At 39.0% G+C, this 22,819-nt stretch overlaps 2 protein-coding genes across 3 annotated transcripts in view; one reads left to right on the forward strand and one right to left on the reverse strand.

The window, feature by feature from the left end:
- kirrel1b (kirre like nephrin family adhesion molecule 1b) overlaps window positions 1-3,612 on the forward strand; it is a 55,456-nt gene extending 51,844 nt beyond the window's left edge. For both annotated transcript variants that reach the window (XM_026925709.3, XM_026925708.3), the window contains exon 15: window positions 129-3,612. In XM_026925709.3, coding sequence (XP_026781510.3) covers window positions 129-686 — 558 coding nt within the window. In that variant the 3' untranslated portion in view covers window positions 687-3,612. The remainder of the gene's footprint in view (window positions 1-128) is intronic.
- Window positions 3,613-4,059: 447 nt separating this feature from the next.
- Window positions 4,060-22,819, reverse strand: part of wdr47a (WD repeat domain 47a) — a 44,837-nt gene continuing 26,077 nt past the window's right edge. The window contains exons 10-15 of the mRNA XM_026925321.3: window positions 21,194-21,351; window positions 19,840-20,003; window positions 11,390-11,560; window positions 10,964-11,095; window positions 10,439-10,657; window positions 4,060-7,182 (exon numbers count right to left, since the gene is read on the reverse strand). Of these exons, the coding sequence (XP_026781122.1) occupies window positions 7,040-7,182; window positions 10,439-10,657; window positions 10,964-11,095; window positions 11,390-11,560; window positions 19,840-20,003; window positions 21,194-21,351 (987 nt within the window). The 3' untranslated portion in view covers window positions 4,060-7,039. The remainder of the gene's footprint in view (window positions 7,183-10,438; window positions 10,658-10,963; window positions 11,096-11,389; window positions 11,561-19,839; window positions 20,004-21,193; window positions 21,352-22,819) is intronic.

Genomic DNA, 22,819 nt, shown 5'->3' on the forward strand with positions numbered 1-22,819 from the left:
GGGCTCTAAAGTCTGCAGGGGAAACTGATCAGTGCAAATTTGAAAACTTTAAGAACCTCAAGATTCTAAAAAGTTCACTTTAATTCATGCACACAGCACAATAATCTAGCACCTTCATGTGTTTTCAGGACCCAACAAATGGCTATTACAACGTGCGAGCAACGACCCATGAAGAAGGACGTACCACGGCCCGCTACCAGGAATTCCGCCCACCCAACCCATCCTCAGTCTCCACTTCTGCAGCAGGCTCAGCACCCAGTATTAATCCTGCTCCTATTGGTCGCTATGAACCGCGCCCACCATCTCGGATTACTCACAACACTTACGCCCACTTCAGCACCATCGCCAGGACCAAACAAAGCCAGGGTCCACCCAAAGCAGCGCTTCAGACCACAGATTATTCCAGAGAATGTGGCCTGCTTGAATCAACCAATCAGCTCACTTATGACACATATGGATACCAAACCACGGCACAATACGCTCAGTATAGGCTTGGCTTTGCTCCACCGCTTGAGGAAGGACCAGCGTATGAGATGTATCCAACAGGACAGGGGGTGGGGCCAAATCAAGGGGTAGGGCCAGACGCTGGACTGGGGAAGTACGGGAGCTCAACACGTTTCTCCTATTCGTCTCCACCCACAGAATACTCTCAGAGACACACGCAGAGGATGCAGACACATGTATGAGAGTGTAACAGGACACTGATACACACACACATACATTTACTGAGGACTTACAATTGTGGTTAATCAAAATCTAGATTCACAGATTAGTGTAGCTATCTCACAGACACACACACACACACACACACACGCACGCACGTGCACACACATTGTATTTTGTACTATCATGTCTTCATTTTGTGCCATCACTATAATGCCAAACCAAGATTAAGTATGAAATGCAAAGATAAAATATAAAAAGGGTGGAGGGACACATTCATAACTTCTATATATTCCGTTCTCCATTCTCCCCTTACCCCTGTTTCACTTCTCCTGTCATCATATGTAAATATACCCGAAAGAAGTGTCAACAGACACAAGGAGTGTTTCCTGAAGTTGATAACTGCCCTGGTATAACAAGCACGATAGCTGATAAGAAGCAATAGGTTTGTCCATTTAAGGGGACGTTGTGACCCGACTGTTTCCTGTTGGAATCTGCAGATGGCACCAGAGGTTGTTGGGAAATTTCTCCAGCCTCAGTTAACACAGTCTGTGCCATTAGATAATATGAAGAACAGTGTATGTGTGTAAAGTGTATGCTCTTCAGTGCAAAGTCTCATTGGTGTCATACCTGCAGGAGTTGCAGAATGTCATTAGATATGAAATAATCAGACAGTAAGATTTTTGCTTGTAGCAAAAGAGTGACTCTTTCCACTGTTGGTGGCAGCCCATAAAATGGTGATGGAAGTCTATATAATTTATAGTCATTTTGTCTTAGCAGTACATCAATAACTGGCAGCTATTGCAAAAATTGCATTTTATAGAAACTCCTACTGGTGGATTTCTTGGTGTTTCCAAGTCCCAAGTGTGATAGATTTGGTCCAAATTGCAGATGAAGACCATCTTATTCCAGCTATATGAATACATTAAGAACAGCATTTGCACTGCCCTTTTTGTGAAGGGATTTGTGTAAAAAGCTACAACTGTGCAGTACTCAATGTCTGGGCCTGAAAACACAGAATTACATAAACTTAGAGGAAACACTGCACGTGTGTGAGCAACAGCTTAGCTTCCCTTGTTCTGGAAAGGCAGATAAAACTTTTCTAAGCCTGTATTCATAAACCTTTGTGACTGCACTTTTTGTAATTTTGGTACCAATGCATTAGAAAATGTATAACTCTTTATAATACCTCATAAAGCTTTAAGGAAATGAATTCTAGTACTTTATTAATGAATTAAACATGTTGTAATATAAACAACACTGTTCATAATAATGCCATGGTTCACAGCATTACTGCCCCGAATGACTGTGCTGTGCACCTTTAATATTTATTAAGAAGTATTAAACAATAGGACTATTATAAGTTGTCAAGTGCAGATCAGCTAAACATTATTTCTATTATTTATATTACAAGTTTAAAGCTGCTATAGACCATGTACATAGGCATATTAATTCAGTTTAAATATTTGTCATTACAAAGCATTACCTTACCAAAATTACAAATAATAATAAGTACGGTCATAAAGCTGTATACATTCAGGCTTTATATAAAGTGTTACTGAAAAAAAAAATGTCCAAGATGCTTTTTCATACCTGGTACTCAAAAAGTACCAAAAAAGAAGAAAAAGCAGAAGAGGTGAAGGCCTCCCTTCCATAAAACCTAAATTGTTTGATACTTTTTATGTGTATGTGTGAGTGAGCACACAAACTCATAAATGTGGGGATGTTCCAGAGGGAACAATTGAACCTTTTCTATTTGTACAGTCCTCTTGTCCTACATCACATATTTGCCCCTGCAAAGTAGAAGAGCGCTTTTTCCACATTTGTATCTGAACTTAGAACATGGCATTTGAAAGCATTTTTATATATTTTTATACAAAAGAAAAAAGAAGACAGACTAACAGTTCAGAAAATGTGTGGAAAGGCATTTGTTTCCAAGTCGTTGTTGATGTGAGTAATTTGTACTTTTACAGTTCCATTACCAGACGGTGTCCACTGGGAAAAAAAAAAAAATTACCCATGTTTATTTTGAACATTGAATAAATACCCACTATTAGCTTATTTAAAACATTAAATGTAGCTACATTACAGTGTGCCATTACTTCTTCTCTCCAGATTGGTGACTTAATATTTCTTTATGCCATTATTTGTGCCCATTTTGTACCGTCTGAATGAAAGATGCAAATGAAACATGCAAAAATATAACTAGGCAAGGTTTTATCCATACACATTATATAGATATTAATCAGTGATGTGTTTCCTGATGCACATTGTTTAGGTGGAATTTTAAAAACTGTCTTCCCATTCGATTGTCATTGAAGGACAGATTTGCTAAACAGGGTGAAGGCTTTCAAATTTAGCAAATAATTGGCTTCAAGAAGTGAAAAAGCCCTGCTATTTCCCACCTTGTTCCTGGTGTTGCTGGGATTGGCGCCAGACCCACCACGATCCCACTCAGAATATAGTGGTTACTGAAGATGAAGGAATGAATGAATGAAGTGAATAATTCAACTGAAATTCCTTTTAGTAGGAACTTCTGGTTAGCATTGAAATGATACAATAAATTCACTCTCTTTAGCAGTACAAAATACCACTTTGTATTTAATGCTACAGACATGAAAGTAGATATCACATTATCAGTCAGTCTCTCTCATCTCCACAAGTATAATGGATGATCAGTGAATGAATGTGCAGTACTCTCTGTGGATGTGTGTCATAGCGTGAATATCACCCACTCACCCAATTACTGTATCTATCTTACTCCTGTTATAAAAGCCTATTTAGTATTATTGTGTTTATATTGGGTCTTGTACTTGTGAATTTCATAATTTTATTCATCTTTTAAATGTGTACAAAAATCAAAAATTTATATTATTCATATTTGTCTTATTCCCTAATCTTATTTTACACAAGATTTTTTATTGTGTGATTATTTTTCCATATTACTGAATAAATACACCTTTTTCATAGTAACCAAAGCTCATGTCATTCCTTTATAGATGGATAAATATTAATACAGAGTATAGGTTAATTATTAATCTGTTGCTTATTCATCTAATTTATGCAGTGTAGGTATACTGTTATTTTCTGATGGTCAATGATACAGATAATCATTCACCTATTTGTTGCTCTGTTTTAGAATTTGACTAGTAGACAGTGTAGGGAGTGAGATGCCCACTCTACATTAAAACGTAAAAGCACATTTATTCCATAATTCTAAGGGTCTCTTTGCAATATTATGTTCCTCAAAGATTCTCAGGATCTCATAAGACTAGATTATATTCTTTCAAAGTGATACTTTGGGTTCCCTAAATATACTTTGGATCTTTATATATTACTACTGCTATGACAAATAATAACTGTAATAATATTTTCATTATAATGTGTGACACACTGGAAAGTGACAAAGAAGTCTTTATTTTGACTCTACAGCAGCAGACACTTGTTTTTGCATAAAATATTAATGACATTAGTTCCCGAATTTGAAAAAAAAATTAAATAAATACTTGCATTAATAGGGTGCTATCAAAGACAAATTAGATCAAGGCTCTAACAGAAATGCTAAAATAAATATGTTAATATGTTAGTTTTGATCTGACAAAATAATAAATAAATCAGGATAACATCAATGTTTTTGGCTAAATTTAAAATGGCATAAATTTGTCATCATCTTAGTTCAACATTTTAACAGAGTAGTGAAAAACAGTGATTTTATAGGCAAGAGATGCACACAGATGTTGTCTTTCAGGCAAAAGCACTGCATTTCAAGCAATAGGGAAAAACACAGGATTTACATTCATACAGAAGGTAATTCAGTAATAGTATAATGCATGACAGTCTACTTGCACATAGACCGAATTCTTTTTAACACCTTTGATCACAAACTGTACATTTTCTTTTTCCTGAATGCGTTTTCTATTTAACACACACAGCAGCAAAACACTGAGTGTGAGAGGATCATCAATGAGAGGATGGTGACTATTTATGAGCACTTTATACCACTGTTTCTTTTAAAATGGGTGTCAATTCAATCTGTTCAGTGCCAGTTATCCTAGCCAATTTATCCTGCTCAGGTATGCAATATATCTGAAGCCTATCTAGGGAACACTCGGGAACGCACCCGGGACTATGATGCAGGAAACACACGGAGAAACACAAACACTACATGCTGCACCATCATACCACCGCAGCATTATTATGAGGGTTGAGGTGGATCCAGAGTCTATCCACACTCTCATTCCCACCTAGAGGCAAATCAACAATCCACCTATTATTATTATTATTATTATTATTATTATTATTATTATAGATTCCTGCCTCATGCTCCAATGTGTTCCAGGGATGGGCTCCACCGCCACCCTGATCATGACAAAGTAGTTACTGAAGATGAAGGAATGAATGTATTAAATTATTTTATATGACTGATTTAGTTTTGTTCATGAAGAGCTTTCCAGACCATACGGACATTTCACAAAGAATAAATAAACGATAACCGTATGGAATGAAGAGGTTAGTTCAAATTACAGCAGGTGAATATTGGATATGCTGAACTGAACTGAATGGAATTGACCCTAATCCCAGTTATTTCTTAATACCTGGTTGGTTGGAATGGCTGAGTGTATCATAAAGCTTTATAAATGACCCATGAACCAAGGCACCACACGAAATACACAGCACACAGAAACATCTATTCACGAGGTTCAGGTATCTGAGGCATGTGTTGCACACTTCAGAATGTGTTACTTTTATGTTTAACAAATGACTTAATTGGGCCAACATTAAGATCTGGCCAACAGTCTGATCTTCCTTCATGATGTGCATATACTGCATGACTTATAAAAGCCTGACAATTAGAAATTGGCCATGGGGTATTACACACATTTCTTCACAGCATTCATAGACTAAACATCTCCTCAGCACTACGGATCTCATGGAGAAAAAAAAATGGAGCTAAACATACTGCATCTTAGTTAACTTGTTTGTGCCTTTTTACACAGATAAGTATAAGAAACAAAACTGAGAACTGTGGATGAAAACTAGGACATCAATTGGGACATCATTTTCAGAGTTCTCAAAGTTTGATTCACAAAGTTTATCCTCCATCTCTGTGGTGCATTGGTCATACATCTCTTCACCATTTTCCTTCTTTCCCCTCCTTGCTCTGTCATTGGCTGTTGCCTGTATCAGTCCACTGACCATCTCACACAACAAGACTCGTGTACCTTTTCCAATCATAAAATGTCTGAAAATATTGGAAGAATTCTGACCCTTCTAGAGTGAGAATCATTGATTAACTTTTTAATGCTAGTTTGCCTAAAGCTTGATATGCACTACAGAATTTTATCTCCCATTTTCCCCAGATTTTCAGATCAAGGGTTTGGCTGGAGCCAAGTGACAGCACAGATGATCTGGTGGGATGAGTCAGATCTCCAGCTTTGAAATCCAGCTTGATTGGAGACAAACAGATTTCTTTCTAGAAGTGTGGGTGGAAAAACAGAGGTGTGCATGCCTAACAGAACTGGCACATCATTATTTAACAACGATGTTGCCAACAACATAATTAGCTCAGCTAATGTTATGTGTCCAGCAGTAGATATGTGACTCTAGCAAGTTAGCTAACATTATGACTGTGTGATAGAAGAAGATCAAGACCATGACTGAAGTATACTTAATGTACACTTCAAAAAGTATACATTTCTATTTTCACACGGGTGTAAAAAAGCCTCTGTCTTTTTTAATCAGGTTTGCTTTTTACAATTAAAAAACTTAAAGAAGTTTACAATACTACAGTGATACGGTCAGTTATGTAATTGGACGATGAATACAGGCAATAGTGCACCATTGAAAGGGAACATAAACTCCTGGAACTGTGAGAAATCTGACAAGTTGTAGTATGTCCAACTCCAGCTGTTTGTGTAATGTGATAATGAGATTTGCTGACTTCATTGCCTATATAACATCATAAAACATGTTATGTATGCATCTTTCAGCAAAAAGAGATCTTTTTAGCATTTTAGAAATCATGTAGTTTCACTCATTTAATTAGGGAGTGCTCTGTACATGTGCTACTTTGACCTATTTACTTGTTTGTTCTGTTTTTAATTAATAAAACAGTATCTTTTTTTGCTGATAGGTAATGCTGAAATCACTTGGAACCATGTAGCTCGTGTGAAAACAATTTAACTGCTACTATTTACGCAACATTGATAAAGAAGAGGCAAGGAAGAGAGGCTGTCACAAAGCAAAGAGAAAAAGAATATAGAAATAATAAACTCAGACACACACATGCACACACACGCACACACACAGAGTATTTACAGTTTCATCCAACTGGGGAGTTTTGTCAGTAGAGTGAGATGTGTGGTGAGAGATGGCTCTATGTGTTGTGTGTCCAGAGGGTGACTGTGCGATCAGCAGATGAGGAGAGGAAGGAGAGGTGCTGCGGGTGCCACCTGCACTGGATTACTTTATCACTGTGCTGTCCTACTGTAGTCAATGGCAGCTGCTTCGTCAGGTCTCCTACACACACACACACACACACACAAGGATTAGCCTAGGTAAACAGGTGTTTTACATTGTAGAAGAGTTCAGTTTTAAGCCTTATGTAAACCTCATAAGAATTCATTCATTAAAAACGTATAAAAAATTTTAAAATAAAACATTTTAAATTGAATGGTCCTGTTTTAGCTGTGATTAGCTGACTGAAAAATGGTCAAGTTTCCAACATAGTGGTTGAAGCAATGCTAATACTGGTTGCAAGGAGAAAAAAAAATCACATGTGTGCCATGTGTGTTTCAATTTTGCATGTATCTCAGCTGCAATATTAGCATTTTAAATTCTGATTACCCCCAAAAGTGAAAAATGAGAAAATCACTTTTAAAGACTCTCTAATAGCATTCAAACATTTCTCTCATTTAATTTTTGCAGACAATGAATGTTTGGAAGCCTAAAATATGCTCTTTTTCTACTGACACACTAATGCAGAAAACATGAAACAAACATGTAAGACAAAATTTATATTAAAAAATTAGGATGCCTTAGACAATACTGTAGATCTGTTTCACTATGGCAGGCAACTACCAAAGAAATGAAAGTGTGACATTCACTGTGTAAATAAATTACACCTAGCTAGCAAGGTTTAAGTTATCATTAGGCAGACTGACTGTTTTTACCACCACATTTGTTATGGTGGTAACAGCTGGTTCCTTACATGATATGTTACATGATTACATAATCATGTTCCGTGATTTTTTAATTAAATTTGAAAAGGTATGCTACAGGCAGAAAAACCCATTAAATCACTCACTAGCAGTAACTTCTTTATCCTGGTCAGGGTGGGTCTGAAGCCTATCCCAGGAAGACTGGGCGTGAGGCGGGAATACACCCTGGATGGATGCCAGTCCATTGCAGGGCACATTGCATACACATATTCATACACTCATTCACACCTAGTCAATCCTCCTACTGCCACGTTTTTGGGAGGTGGGAGGAAAGTGGAGAACCCGGAGGAAACCCATGCAGACACATGGAAACACACAGAAACACCACACAGACAGTACCCCAAACTTAGGTTCAAACCAGGAAGGCTGGAGCTGTGAGATGGCAACACGACCTGCTGTGCCACTTTGCTGACACACCTTCCCCAGCCCCCTTCCAAAAAAAAAAAAAAAAAAATTGGGCAGTTTTGTCTTGTTTTGGTTGTTTGCCAGAAATCAGCTACAGCCACAGGCTTTCCCAGACTGCTACATATAGAGACTACAACCAACTGTGCATATATACTGTATATTAATTAGCTTACAGATATTAGCCTTGTTTATAGCCTTGATATAAGTCTTAACTGGCCAGATAAAGGCTCTAATCTAGCCCGCCAAATAATTGTAGAATCCGTGTTCTAAAGCAAAATTGTCTTGTGCACCATAATGGGTTCATTGCACAAACACTTCTGCATTCTTAGTCCGGCTCCTGTGTTTACAGGTCTTTCACTATGCTTGCAAGGGCTGTATTTTACATTCAGTGAAGAGCTCCCAAGATGAACAAAGTCTCTTCTAGCAGGAAAACTGTGTGCTTTGTCATACATACGCAACTACAAAAGTAAGAAAATACCTATTAACAAAAACAAACCCCAAGCAAATACTGTATCTAATGTTAGCCTACCCAGTTCATTGTTAGCACTCACTATTCTCTGGTTCAACTAGCTGATCTGGTGTGAAATGTCTGCTACAGACCTTCATATGAAATGATTAGGGCTAACCATCACCTCTTGAGATGACTCTGGACTGGGAAGCTATGGAAGCTTAAAGCTTTTAAATTTTGAATAAACTGCACAGAGGGTCACAGTAGTGCTCAGAATATTTCTTCATTTGTTCTGAAACTATTCCTTCTTAAATACCTTAGGGTGGAGACTCATTCTGATGTGGCATTAGAAAGACCTGAAGCTTGCTGTCTCACTGTACTGACAAATGTGAACAATGCTGCAAGAAATGCGAGAGCTGCACTATTCAAACCAGAAATGCATCATAGCACATTTTCCTTAGTCTGCATTAATGGCATATTTTTAGTTAAATTATGTTACCTACCAATTTCTAGTCTAGTTAATCAGCTTCCCAGGCAACAAAACATAGAACTTTTATATGAAATATATGTTTTTATTTTTATATGAAATATAAAAGTAGGCAATGTGTCCTAAAGTGGAGCCCAGCTGAGCCATGTAGAAATATAAACTCTAGCTAAACATCATACTTATACTTTGAGTCAGAGATGCAGGAAGGCATTTTACATTCGGGGTGTCAGACCCGAATTATAGTCAAATAATTTTTCTTTTTACAGAGGTGGTGTGTTGATTACAATAATTATACCACAGTGAGGTTGAATTCTTGAATTAAAAGATGCTGATTAATTTTCTATAACAGCATTATAAATGATTTATATTATCATTCCTATAACTGCTCATTCACAAGGACTAATATTGTGGACACGCCACATATTGCTGTTATCAGTCACATTATAGCAGCTATATTCATTCCCTCACCAGCCTCTCTTTTTTTCCTCTCTCTTCAAGTAAAAAAAAAAAAAAAAAAAAAAGCTTGTCACATTATTGAGAAACCAGAAATCATTGGAATGTTTAATAACATTAAAACATTAAACTATAAACAGTAAAAAAAAAAAAAAAAAAAAAAAAAAAAGTGATGTATCGAGTGATGTATATAGTATTCCTCTTATACTGCATTTGTCAGCGATTTCAATGCTACAGCACCCCCACTTGCTTTGTCCTTGCTTTAAGTAAATAAATAAAAACGAATCAGAATATATACAGAACATATTACTTCTTCATAATTTTCCTTGTTTAAGAAACCGACATAATTTTCACTTTCAATGCAATACAAACACACAGTCTACCACTACTGCTAATACTGCCTGTAGCAGAATAAAATTAAACGCTTGTTCATATTTAAGTGATTTTAAATACTACATAGTTTAAATGATTAATTTGAATTATTTTAGTTTAAATGCTACTTGACAGTCCTAGTAAAGTTCTAACCCAGCCCTAGTACTGGGTTAGAATGTTCTGATAAAGCTGTGAATACTGGATTGGTTTTGGACTAAAGCTGTAGATACTGGCTGGGTTTAGGCTAAAGCTGTAGAGGTTGGTTGGGGTTGGGCTAAAGCTGTAGATGTTGAGATGGTGCTGGGGTAAAGCTGTAGGTAGGGTGGAGTTGGGCTAAGGCTATAAATATTGGTGTTGGTTGTGTTTCATGTTGGGACAGCAGGCTGTTACCTTGTAGGTCTGTGGTGATAACCTTTGTGTCATAGGAGCCAGTGAGCAAGTAGTGAGCTCCAGGGGAGAACCGTACTGAACGCACATCACTCAAGTGAGGTCGATATGTCTGCACCATCCTCCCCCCTCTGATGTCATACAGCATACAGGCACTGTCCTCCTGGCCTGTGGCTAGCAGACGCCCGCTGGGATCCACTGCCACTGAGGCTACTGGGCTACCTGAAGCATATGCACAAACGCACATATACAAATAGACATACATTATAACAAGGTCTGTTTCCACCCAAATTTGTTTAAGCAAATTTCCTAGCAATGCAAAAGAAAATACACAACATTGTGCATTAACATTAACTATGGTTATAAGCACATTAGCCTACCACAGCCATATTGTGCTGACTAATTCTCATGTTTAGTATGTTTCATTTTCATTTTTGTTAGGGAAAGCCCTGAGGCTGAAAATGAACAGCATTTAATCTAATAAATTATTACCCGCCGTTGCTTAATGAAATGTAAATGGATGCCCACCTGACCCGTGGAAAGCCGTCCCTACGACTCTCACACAGCTGGGAACACGTAGGTCCCAGAAACGCACAGTCTTATCCTGTGAACCAGATGCAATCATCCAGCCTCCCCATGTGTACAGTGACAGTATGTGGCCTGTGGAGAGATAGTGTAGCGTATGAAAAAATGAACTGTACTGGGCATATGGGCAACTGGGGTAAAAGAACCCAATAGACCTGGGGGAGAAGAATTGGACTGTGTGTGTCACACTCCTGTAGTTGCATGAAGAGTTTATTATTGGTATAGGTGTTTATGTGCATGTGACCCAACCCCTGTCGGCAGCTGGCAGTGTAGGTGTTGCAAGGGGTTATCTGTGCTAGCACTGCAGCCCTGGCCATATTTTGCAGTAAAGAGGTATGCTTGTGTGTGTGTGTGTGTGTGTGTGTGTACCTGTGTGTCCGCTAAGAGCATGAAGCCCCTGTCCTCTCTGGCAGTCAGTAGTATAGATGTTGCAGTCTCCTGCTCCAGCACTGATTAAGATGGATCCTCCACTCTCAGGCCCTTCCATGAAGGCCAGGTCTCGAATAGTACCATCATGCATACTGAACTCCAGATCAGGACCTTTGAGAGAGGGGCAGACAGACTTCTCAATAAAAGAATAAGCTGAATTCTTAATTTTGTTGTCTTGAGACCCCTTGTTACTATGTAAACATAGTAATATAGTCTTGGTCTGGATCTCACTCTCACTCCAAGCTTTTGTTTACTGAGAATATTAATGAGATTCCAAATTCAGACAAATGAGTTCAGATCCTGTTACATTTATGAGCACCAGACTACTGAAGTTGAATATCTTTAAAATATCTTAAATCCTGCATTTTCCCTCCAAAATTAGATTAGGTTAATTGCTAATAAGTAATGTGTTCTTGCAGTACATGCTAACAAACCACAGCAGTTTGTGCACACAGAGTTGATACTAATTCTAAAAAGGTAGTTTATTACCAACATTTTGTATGTAAATGTAAACAGGAAAAACAGGAAGCAACAATTACAGGGAAAAACTATTAATGACACTCATGAAAATGAGTAAAAATAAATACAAAATTGCAAGCGGCAATCTGCAGGTGCCAAGCACCATGTGCAAATCGCACCACAGGTAGCTAGCTCTCACTAACTTGCATAGAACACCAAAGCAACCCTAGATGAAGGTATTATTATAATTTCACGATGGTAGCTTAATGTAAAAACTGTGAAGTGTGTGCTGCAATGTGATTGGCTGATGGATAACCTAGTCAAAAGTTTAAATCCACAACAGTGGACACAATCTGCAGAACAACAGATTTTACCTTAATTGAATTTACAGCCTGAGAAACAGCCAATCTGCCCCATATTAAAATCTGTAAGATGAACTGTTTTCTTATACAACCATTGTATTGTTAGAGTGCTTCATGACTCAAACACACATGCGCAGAACACTTTATGCTGACTGTGAAAAGAATTTGATGCAAAGTTATACATGGCTGTCTCTTTAATAATCACACTTGGATAATATTTCATGAGAAATTATTTAAAACTTGTTAAAATCGTTAAAATCATTAAACACTGATATGGTTAAAAACTGAACGCACTCACCAGACTCATGTCATATAGACACTATTTGCCCTTCTTTTTCCTAGAATCACTCGATTTGACTTACAGAGTGGGTTACTGGTGTCAGCCAAAAGTAATTAAAGCATATGGCAAAAAGATGTAGGAGTACTCAGGAATTCTGCTGATATAACATGTTTTACTCTATTCCCTGTTCATTTGTTTTGAAGATATAAAACAAAACGCTAAATTCATTTATTATAGTGCCCCCTTCTGGTGGGTATGAGTCATTATTTATAAATGTCAACATGTTTTTGATCATTTTTAAGATTCACACTCTGCTGAGTAGTTTGACACTAAAACTGTGAAGCCTATGACAAGTTCTCAAAAGTAGGTTTTGCATATTAAGCTAATTATCAAAACTTTGAGTGGATGAAGCTAAATGGTACAAAAGTCTTATTTTCAAAGGGGTAAGGAGACAAATCATGCAGAAAAAAGTTTCATTGTGCCCCTTATTTTATAAAAAAATATGCTTGTTTTTATGTGCAAAAACATTAATAGCAACCCCCAGAGGCCAACCTGAGTGAGAATGTATCAATTACTAGGGAGTCCTTAGAGGGAACATACTTTCAAGTTTCATAGAAATAGCTCAATGTTTACTCTGTTAAAAGCCTGCTAAAATCTGACTGGCCATTTTTTAAGTAACTGGGTCATCATCAAAGACCCACTTGCAGATTAGCATAGAGATGCAGTGTACCAAGTTTCAGCTCGATCGGACATACAGTTACCTGACCTTAGCTCTGCCCCTTATGCATGACCATGCCCCAACCTCAAGTCAAGTGGAGTTTATTGTCATTTCAGCCATATACAAGTACATAGTGAAACGAAACAACGTTTCTCCAGGACCAAGGTGCTACATAAGACAACACAGAACGACACAGAACTACGGGGACTACATAAATTAAATATAAAGTGACCAAGTGCAAACGTGCGGACGCACAAGACAGAACAAGACAGTACAATAACTACAACGCCAACCTGTACGCAGTTCTGTTTGAAAGTGACCAAGTGACAATAGTGCAAATAATACAGAGTTTGATATAAATAGCTGAAGTATGTAAACATAATGGTATTGTATTATGTGTAAACATAATAGTAGCAGCAGCAGCATAAAACATGTGCAAAACATGTGCATGGAAGATGTTCAGTTGTATGTATGTGTGTATATGTATGTGTGTGTGTGTTCCTTCCTTCAGTCCAGTTCTAGGTGTTGAGGAGTCTGATGGCATGAGGGAAGAAACTATTGCACAGTCTGGTTGTGAGGGCCCGAATGCTTCGGTACCGTTTACCAGACGGCAGGAGGGTGAAGAGTGTGTGAGAGGGGTGTGTGGGGTCATCCACAATGCTGGTGGCTTTGCGGATGCAGCGGGAGGCGTAAATGTCCGAGATGGAGGGAAGAGAGACCCCGATGATCTTCTCAGCTGTCCTCACTATCCGCTGCAGGGTCTTGCGATCTGAGACAGTGCAATTCCCAAACCAGGCAGTGATGCAGCTGCACAGGATGCTCTCGATAGTCCCTCTGTAGAACATGGTGAGGATGGAGGGTGGGAGATGCGCTTTCCTCAGCCTTCGCAGAAAGTACAGGCGCTGCTGGGCTTTCTTCATTATGGAACTGGTGTTGAGTGACCAGGTGAGGTTCTCCGCCAGGTGAACACCAAGAAACTTGGTGCTCTTGACGATCTCCACGGAGGAGCTGCCGATGTTCAGTGGAGAGTGGTCACTCTGTGCTCTTCTGAAGTCAACAACTATCTCTTTAGTTTTGTCCACATTCAGGGACAGGTTGTTGGCTCTGCACCAGTCCGTTAGCCGCTGCACCTCATCTCTGTATGCTGACTCGTCGTTCTTGCTGATGAGACCCACCACAGTCGTGTCATCGGCGAACTTGATGATGTGATTTGAGCTGTGCATTGCTACACAGTCCTGAGTCAGCAGAGTGAACAGCAACGGACTGAGCACACAGCCCTGTGGGGCCCCAGTGCTCAGTGTGGTGGTGTTGGAGATGCTGTTCCCGATCCGGACTGACTGAGGTCTCCCAGTCAGGAAGTGCAGGATCCAGTTACAGAGGGAGGTGTTCAGGCCCAGCAGGTTCAGCTTTCCAATCAGGTGCTAAGGAATGATTGTGTTGAATGCTGAACTAAAGTCTATGAACAGCATTCTAACATAAGTGTCTTTATTGTCCAGGTGGGTGAGGGCAAGATGGAGGGCGGTGGTGATGGCGTCATCTGTTGAGCGGTTGGGGCGGTAAGTGAATTGCAGGGGGTCCAGTGAGGGAGGCAGCAGGGTCTTGATGTGCCTCATGACGAGCCTCTCGAAGCACTTCATGATGATGGGTGTAAGTGCAACGGGACGGTAGTCATTGAGGCAGGACACTGAAGACTTCTTTGGCACAGGGACGATGGTGGTGGCCTTGAAGCACGTCGGAACAACGGTGCTGCACAGGGAGGTGTTGAAGATGTCCGTGAAAACATCTGCTAGCTGGTCTGCACATCCTCTGAGCACCCTGCCAGGAATGTTGTCTGGTCCATCTTTGCACATGTCCATCTTTGCACATGACCTCAGAATCTTTTTCTGTATATACTCTGATCAGCCATAACATTAAAACCACTGATAGGTGAAGTGAATAACATTGATTATCTCGTTACAATGGCATCTGACAGTCAGTTCTCAAAGTTGATGTGTTGGAAGTAGGAAAAATGGGCAAGCGTAAGGATCTGAGCAACGCTGACCAAACTGTGTCCAAATTGTGATGGCTAGACGACTAGGTCAGAGCATCTCCAAAATGCAAGATGTTGTACGGGTGTTCCCGGTATGCAGTGGTTAGTACCTACCAAAACTGGTCCAAGGAAGGACAACCGGTGAACCGGGGACAGGGTCATGGGCGCCCAAGGCTCATAGATGCGTGTGGGGAGCAAAGGCTAGCTCGTTTGGTGTGAACCCACAGAAGATCTACTGTAGCACAAATTGCTGAAAAAGTTAATACTGGCTATGATAGAAAGGTGTCAGAACACACAGTGCATCACAGCTTGCTGAGTATGGGGCTGCGTAGCCGCAGACGAGTCAGAGTGCCCATGCTGAGCCCTGTCCACCTGAGCATCAGAACTAGACCATGGAGCAATGGAAGAAAGTGGCCTGGTTTGATTAATCAAATTTTCTTTTACATCATGTGGATGGACAGCTGCATGTGCGTTGCTTACCTCAGCAAAGGATGGCACAAGGAAGTACTATGGGAAGAAGGCAAGCCGGCGGAGGCAATGTGATGCCTTAGGCAGTGTTCTGCTGGGAAACCTTGGGTCCTGGCCTTCATGTGGATGTTACTTTGACACATACCACCTACCTAAACATTGTTGCAGACCAAGTACACCCCTTCATAGCAACAGTATTCCCTAATGGCAGTGGCCTCTTTCAGCATAATAATGCACCCTGCCACACTGCAAAAATTGTTCAGGAATGGTTTGAGGCACATGACAAACATGTTAACTTGGCCTCCAAATTCCCCAGACCTCAATCTGTTTGAGCATCTGTGGGATATGCCGGACAAACAAGTCCATGGTGATCCCACCTCCAAACTTCCAGGACTTAAAGAATCTGCTGCTTACGTCTTGGTGCCGGATACCACAGTACACATTCAGAGGTCTTGTGGAGTCTATGCCACGACGTGTCAGAGCTGTTTTGGTGGCACAAGGGGGACCTACAGAATATTAGGCAGGTGGTTTTAATGTTATGGCTGATCGGTGTATGCTTCAAGTTTTGTGCAAATCCATGCAAACAGGTCATGAGTTACAACTGCTTGAGTAAATTAGGCTCTGCCTCATTAGAATAGTTTGACATGTGGTGGTCATATTGTTTACAAATTTCAACATGTTTTTGACAATTATTGAGAGTCACATTCTGCTGAATAGTGTGACACCAAAATTGTGAAGATAATACAAAAATCCTAGGACAAGTTCTCAAAAGCAGATTTTGCATATTATGGTTTTTGTTCACGAGAAGCAAGGAATAAGTAGCTAAAATAATTTTCACTGTACGGACGTACGGTATGCGAGATATGAGACAAAATATTACATCATCCTTCGCTACTGTGCTACCACTAGGCCAATCGGGCTCTCTTGCTTGAGCAGCAGGAGGGAGCACTACGTATTGACCAAGTTTCATGTCAGTTTAGCAAAGAAGAAGAAGAAGAAGAAAAATTCTAATGTAAATAATAGGGTTCTAAGCACTACATTGCACCACCTTGGGGTCAAATGACACCAATGTTTTGTCCTCCCTCAGAACATGGTCCCATAGCTTTCAAATTTGATCTTGATATAATGAAGCACTGGAGAGACATGACCTCACATTTTTTTGCCCATTTTACTGTCAATGTCTGCCATATTACATTGCAGATTTCAAAAGCAATACATGAATTTAAAGTGGCAGTCTCCAAGGAATCACACAACAAAGACATAATGATTTTACGTTAACCAGTTGAAGAGTTATGAGCACTTTTTAAATTATTTTACAGATCGAAACTTTTGTAGCACTAGTAAACACTGAGATTATTCATTAATATAGGAGTTTTATTTTTACCTTAACTGTATAGTTTTGTTATGGCTGGACTTCTGTTTACCCTTATTTTTTTTTTACATGAGTTAACGCAATATTTAGTGTGTGTACATATGATTCATATTTTTTTATGCCTACAAAGGTTTCAAAACACTTTATATTAGGAAACATACACTACTAAAAAAAATACTAGAAATTCATAATAATAACAAAAATGCAGAATTTCTTCTACAGACCAAATGAGCCAAGACATCTCATTGTGCTTTGCTGCATGAAGTGTGTGCTCAGGATGAAAGGCTTTGTATGCTGTGCACACATGGAAGGCCTCAACGTTACTATATATATATATATATATATATATATATATATATATATATATATATATATTTTTTTTTTTTTGACTTGCCAGGGGTCTACAAGCATGTATGATATACCATTAGATTCCGTTTGATGAGAAGATGTAATTTTTTTTTTAACATGATTTTGTGAATTCATGTGTGTGTTTTCAAAATATCACCTCACTTCCTGTTTTACACCTTCACTGTCAAATTTATTTGCATGCTATGGGCAAACAGTTTCAAATATCAAAAATCCATTCTTTATATCTTTGGTGCAGCTTGGTCTGAAGATAATCTGACCCAAAAGTGGTGAAAACTGAAGACAAAAACTGAAGACTGTGAAACGTTTTAAAGGGTTTTCAAGAAATTCCAAATTGCTCATAAAGCACAAAGGTGGCCAATTAAATTTTTTACATCAACTGATCTGAATTTATTCCCAATCGTTCCATTAACAGCAATTTAATTCCCATTCATTTGCATGTTACAGATGTGCGCTTTTGAATATCAAAAAACCTTCTGATAAATTTTGTGGAGATTAATGTCAAGTTCATCTCAGACAAATCTGATGATTCGGAAAATCCAATATGGCCTAAATGATGTCATGGGGGACCACTGAAACAGGCATGAGCCAAGGATTAACGTGGAAAAGGAATTTTGTTCTTAAGTCGAATGGTTCAAATATGTACCTTGAAATGTTACCCAATAGTGGTGCTAGAGGCATTGAGGGGTGGAGCCCAAAACTGGTGAAATGACTATTGGTACTATGCCCAATCAGTGTGCCAAATTTACAGAACACAAATATAAACAACATGGTTCCAGCACTTTCAGTGCTTAACCCCTAAATATAGCTATAGTACAAGCGGTTATCTACGGGGTCCAAGCACCCATCACAACAATCACCCCCAGTGCCCAGTTTCATCAAGTTATGTAGACCAATAAAGAGACCATAGGTGAACATACTCATCATGTTTTGTGACAGCAGCTCAAAGCAAACCATGTGAAACCCCTGCTGAAATCTCAATCTCACCCAGTCATCATTACAAATCCACTTACAGATTAGCATACCAATACAAAATTTCAGCTCAATGGGAACAGTGCCTGAAAAAAGAGCTACTTGAATTTAGCCTCACCCCTATGAATAACCACACCCTAACCTTTACATTCTACCGTAGAATCTAGTACTGAAGAAGGCTTTCACGTTTTGAGTGAACTTATTTAATATTTCATGAACTATAGATTTGTAGTGTTCAAATATCAACCAGTTATTGATAATTAGTGAGGTTCAGACTGCTCAGTAATTTAAAACCAATTTTGTAATGAAAGGGCAAAAATCCTTGTTCAGAATTTAAAAAAAATATATCATTATATATATTGTTTATAAATCTCAACATGTTTTTGATAATTATAGAGATTCATATCTCGATTTTGTAAAGAAAGGCCAATATGCAAACTGCAGAGCTAAAATGAGGTTTCCCAAGGAATCAGGTGAAAAAGAATTTTGTTTACAGGAATTACAGTTCATGAGATATGGACCAAAATGTACAACCTTGTGCTACAGTGCCACCATCGGCCTGATTGGGCTCATCTCGCTTGCCTGTGTAGCTGGAGGGGGTACCGTCTATTGAGCAAGTTCCAGATCTCTATGACTTATGGTTAAGTTTGCACGATTTGTTTTAGGGGAAAAACTAAAGCAAAAAAATATAGTTCCAGTACTCTGTGATTGGACCCCTAAAAATAGTAACATGCAATAAGTGATCATTTTAGTTTAAACATATCGACATTGGAAAAAGACCAGGCAATGTTTTTCCAATTTACTTTCTGTTCAGTTTTGATGAGCCTTGCCCACTTTTGCCTCTGATTCCTGATCTTGGCTGACAGCAGTGGAACCTGATATGGACATCTGCTACTGTAGCCCATCTGCGTCAAGGTTCTGGGTTTTCTGGGTTCTGAGATTCTGGGTTTTCAAAGTTCTGGGTTTTCTGCTCACCATGGTTGTAAAGAGGGGATGATAGATCTTTAAGCACATTTTGTACACATATAGAAAACATTTCAAATAACTAAAACACTATCACATAAAATCATTTCTATGTAAATATTGCTATTGATGAACAACAAGATAAGAGATCATAGTATCTGCAACTGAAATTTTACCTTAACTTTTGTACTAATAATATCAATATGGGTGCCCTAAGATGAACTGGTATTCCATTCAGGGTGCTTTCTGCCTCACACTCACTGTTCCTGGGAGAGGCTCTGGATCCATTAATAAATTATAAATTTGATAAATAATAAAAGTGATTACTGTAAATGAATAAATGAATGAATATCCACATGTTCTCACAATTGTAAATTTGTAAGAATTTTGAGGCTGCTCACCAGTGGCATTGCAGGATTCAGTGTTGAAAGGCAGCACTTTGACGTATTTGTCGTTGGAGCCAGTGGCCAGAAGCTGCCCACAGGGGCTCCACGCCACACAGTAAATAGAACCTTTATGATGCTTATTTCTCTTAAAGCGCACCACTGGGGGTTTAGATGCACCACTGAGAGACACAAACACACACAATCATTAGCTCTGCAACCAGATGACACTACTTTTTGATGCTTGCATTAAAAAAAAAAATTCAGTCTCATTAATGTCATATTTCAGCCAAATCTACCTATCAAGCTAGTAAAAATCTAGATAAAATAAGATGATGGATCAAACTAGATATGCATGTTTAAACTTAATATGAACAAATATTTATTTACTGTGCAATACATATACTTTTTCTAACAAACTGGACATTCACCGCACTGTAATATCACTTTACTGTCATGTGACAATGTGTTAACTGTTCTATGTGAGTGGTTTTTAAGAATGTCTTATGTTTACACTGTGGTCTGTGTGAGTGGTCATTAAGATTGTGTTATGTTTGCACCGTAAACTGTCATGTGGTAGCTGTCATTAGGTTTTTGTTTTACTCTATGTCTTGTTTATGTCCAGTACTGTGGTGTAGTGTTTTTGAATGTCTAAGTGTGTAAGTGTACACTGTAAGATCACTATAAACTGGCAACAAATTCCTTGCACGCTCAGGCATACTTGGCCAATAAAGCTGATTCTGATTCTGATAATCATTCACTTTTTACAACTCTGCAAATGTTCTCATTACATAAACAAATGAGTATTCCTTCTGCAAACTAAAATTTAAAACCCCCAACTTGGAAAAACCAAAGAAAACACCCTTCAACTCCGCAGTCCTACTCGAGAACTCAAGACAGTGAGTACAGCGAACACTGAGTGACGTTAAATCAACATGGCTGCTCAGATAATGAACAGTAAACAAAGTAGAGCTTCTTACCTTTAAATGAGTTATGCTGTATATACAAGTATTTGCTTTAGATAAATCAACATACAGACTTATTAGCTTGTTAAATCTGTAACACTGACAATACAGTTTGCTGCTTCGAGGAGGTAAATATACATCACTCATCACAGTTAGCTGGCTAGCTTATTGCTAAGAAAAGGCAAACATGGAGGCGTCCGATGTTTTTTCCCCACTTTGTAGCTCAAAGGTAAGTCGAATACAGCAACAGACACTAGACTATATCAGCTAGTGCTACTTATTAAAAATTGTGAAGCACAATATTCTGACATAATTCATTACATGAGGGCTTCTCAAACAGCTTAAATGCTATTTTAAATCTAAATAATTCATTTTTATTTATTTCTCTGCTTGTGGTATGTGTGTACCTGGTGTCGAGTGTGTCAGGGTATGCGCAGACCCGCAGGGTTTTGGAGTTGGAGCCCACAGCGTAGAATGCCCCTGATGGGTGGAAGGCCACAGCACGCACAGCTTGTGTATCCTCCAAAGTACTCACTGCTACAAACTTTGTCTTGGACTTATCTCCCTGAGATGCAGAGAAAATACATGAGGAGCACACATTGTCAGTTGTATCAGCATAACTGACAGCATAATTACTGATTTTGCAGAGAGGCAACAGATGAAATGTAAAGTAAAATCATATAAAATGTTCATCTAAAGCTTGATTGACATTTCCCAACAAACTATGAGCTGAATAATAACACAACTTACACACATTCAACTTGCTCACACTGCAGTACATTACATTTCCAAATATGGCAGTGGAAAAGACAACAATGAGGGATTTTCACACCATTGCAGTTTTCCAAATATAATTGAGATGTTAGAATGCACACATGTAGCCATAAAATTTAAAGTAAATCGTAAAGTAAATAAAAAAGTTATTCCATATTTACTTCTTAGAGAGATCACTTGCAAAAGTGCCAAATTTTGTTTTTCCTCTACTTCATGCAACAGGAAGGTTTTTTTTTTTCAATCATATATGGTGATTCGGGGGCATTTATTAATGCAAACAAGTGTGGCTGTTCACAAGCACAGCAATATAGAATGTGTGGGATTCATGAGTGTCTATTGCATACAGCTGGGTCTACACACGTGATAAATGCCAGTTTCCTTATACTGGTGGTTCTTACACACAAATTTAGGACTTGTTCTCCACAGACTTTGATAAACCCCTGTTTTTTGCAACCACTCTCTTGAAGCTCCTCATTATCCAGTTGATGTCACTGCTGGGATCGCCAAGGTGTTGATGACTTCGGCCTTGTTGCCTGCGTTGAGTTCGATCTTCAGTACCATGCACATTCTGCGGTAGTACTTTGTGGCTGAGTGATTTATGCCGTTTCCTTCATTCATGCCTAGATACTTGTACGTACCTTCCCAGGGTTCATCTTTGATTGTGGTGTTGATATCTAGGTTGATGTTTGATATTATTGTCAATTACCCTCTAATGAAGGTGGCTTTGGTGCATTTGCCAAGTCTGACCCCTTAGTGTTATCTCTGAAGGTCTTGACAAGGGTGAATAGTCAAGCCTTTAGTCAAGCCTTTTGTGAATAGTTTTTTCTTAGGTAAAGGAACAGGTCTGGAGGGTTCATAGGCATAGAGTGTTATGGTGAACTGGGATGTTTGGATGCTGTCGCCCCCCACTCTCACACGCTCACTCAGGTTTGTCGATGGTGGAGTGGCTGGCTGCTTTATGTCCCAGGGTGCCTGTGTTTATGTCTTTATGTCTGTGTTAACTTCTGGCTCTTCCGTTTAGTTATGCTGTCACAGCTAGTCTTCCTGGAGTCCCTGCTTGCACTCTGCACGCAAAGTACATTGTCCTTAATCATTATGGGACAAAAGCTTACCTAACAATCACTCCCTCTCTCTCCCTCTCTCTCCCTGTCTCTCTCTGTCAAGCTACACATGCTACTCCTGAGATACCAGTGATCCTGACCCCTTCTGCTCTCCAGACCTGCCTGATCCACCCTGATGCCCTACTTCTGGCTGGAGTT

The sequence above is a fragment of the Pangasianodon hypophthalmus genome, chromosome 21 (genome assembly GCF_027358585.1).
Source record: "Pangasianodon hypophthalmus isolate fPanHyp1 chromosome 21, fPanHyp1.pri, whole genome shotgun sequence".
Taxonomy (NCBI): domain Eukaryota; kingdom Metazoa; phylum Chordata; class Actinopteri; order Siluriformes; family Pangasiidae; genus Pangasianodon; species Pangasianodon hypophthalmus.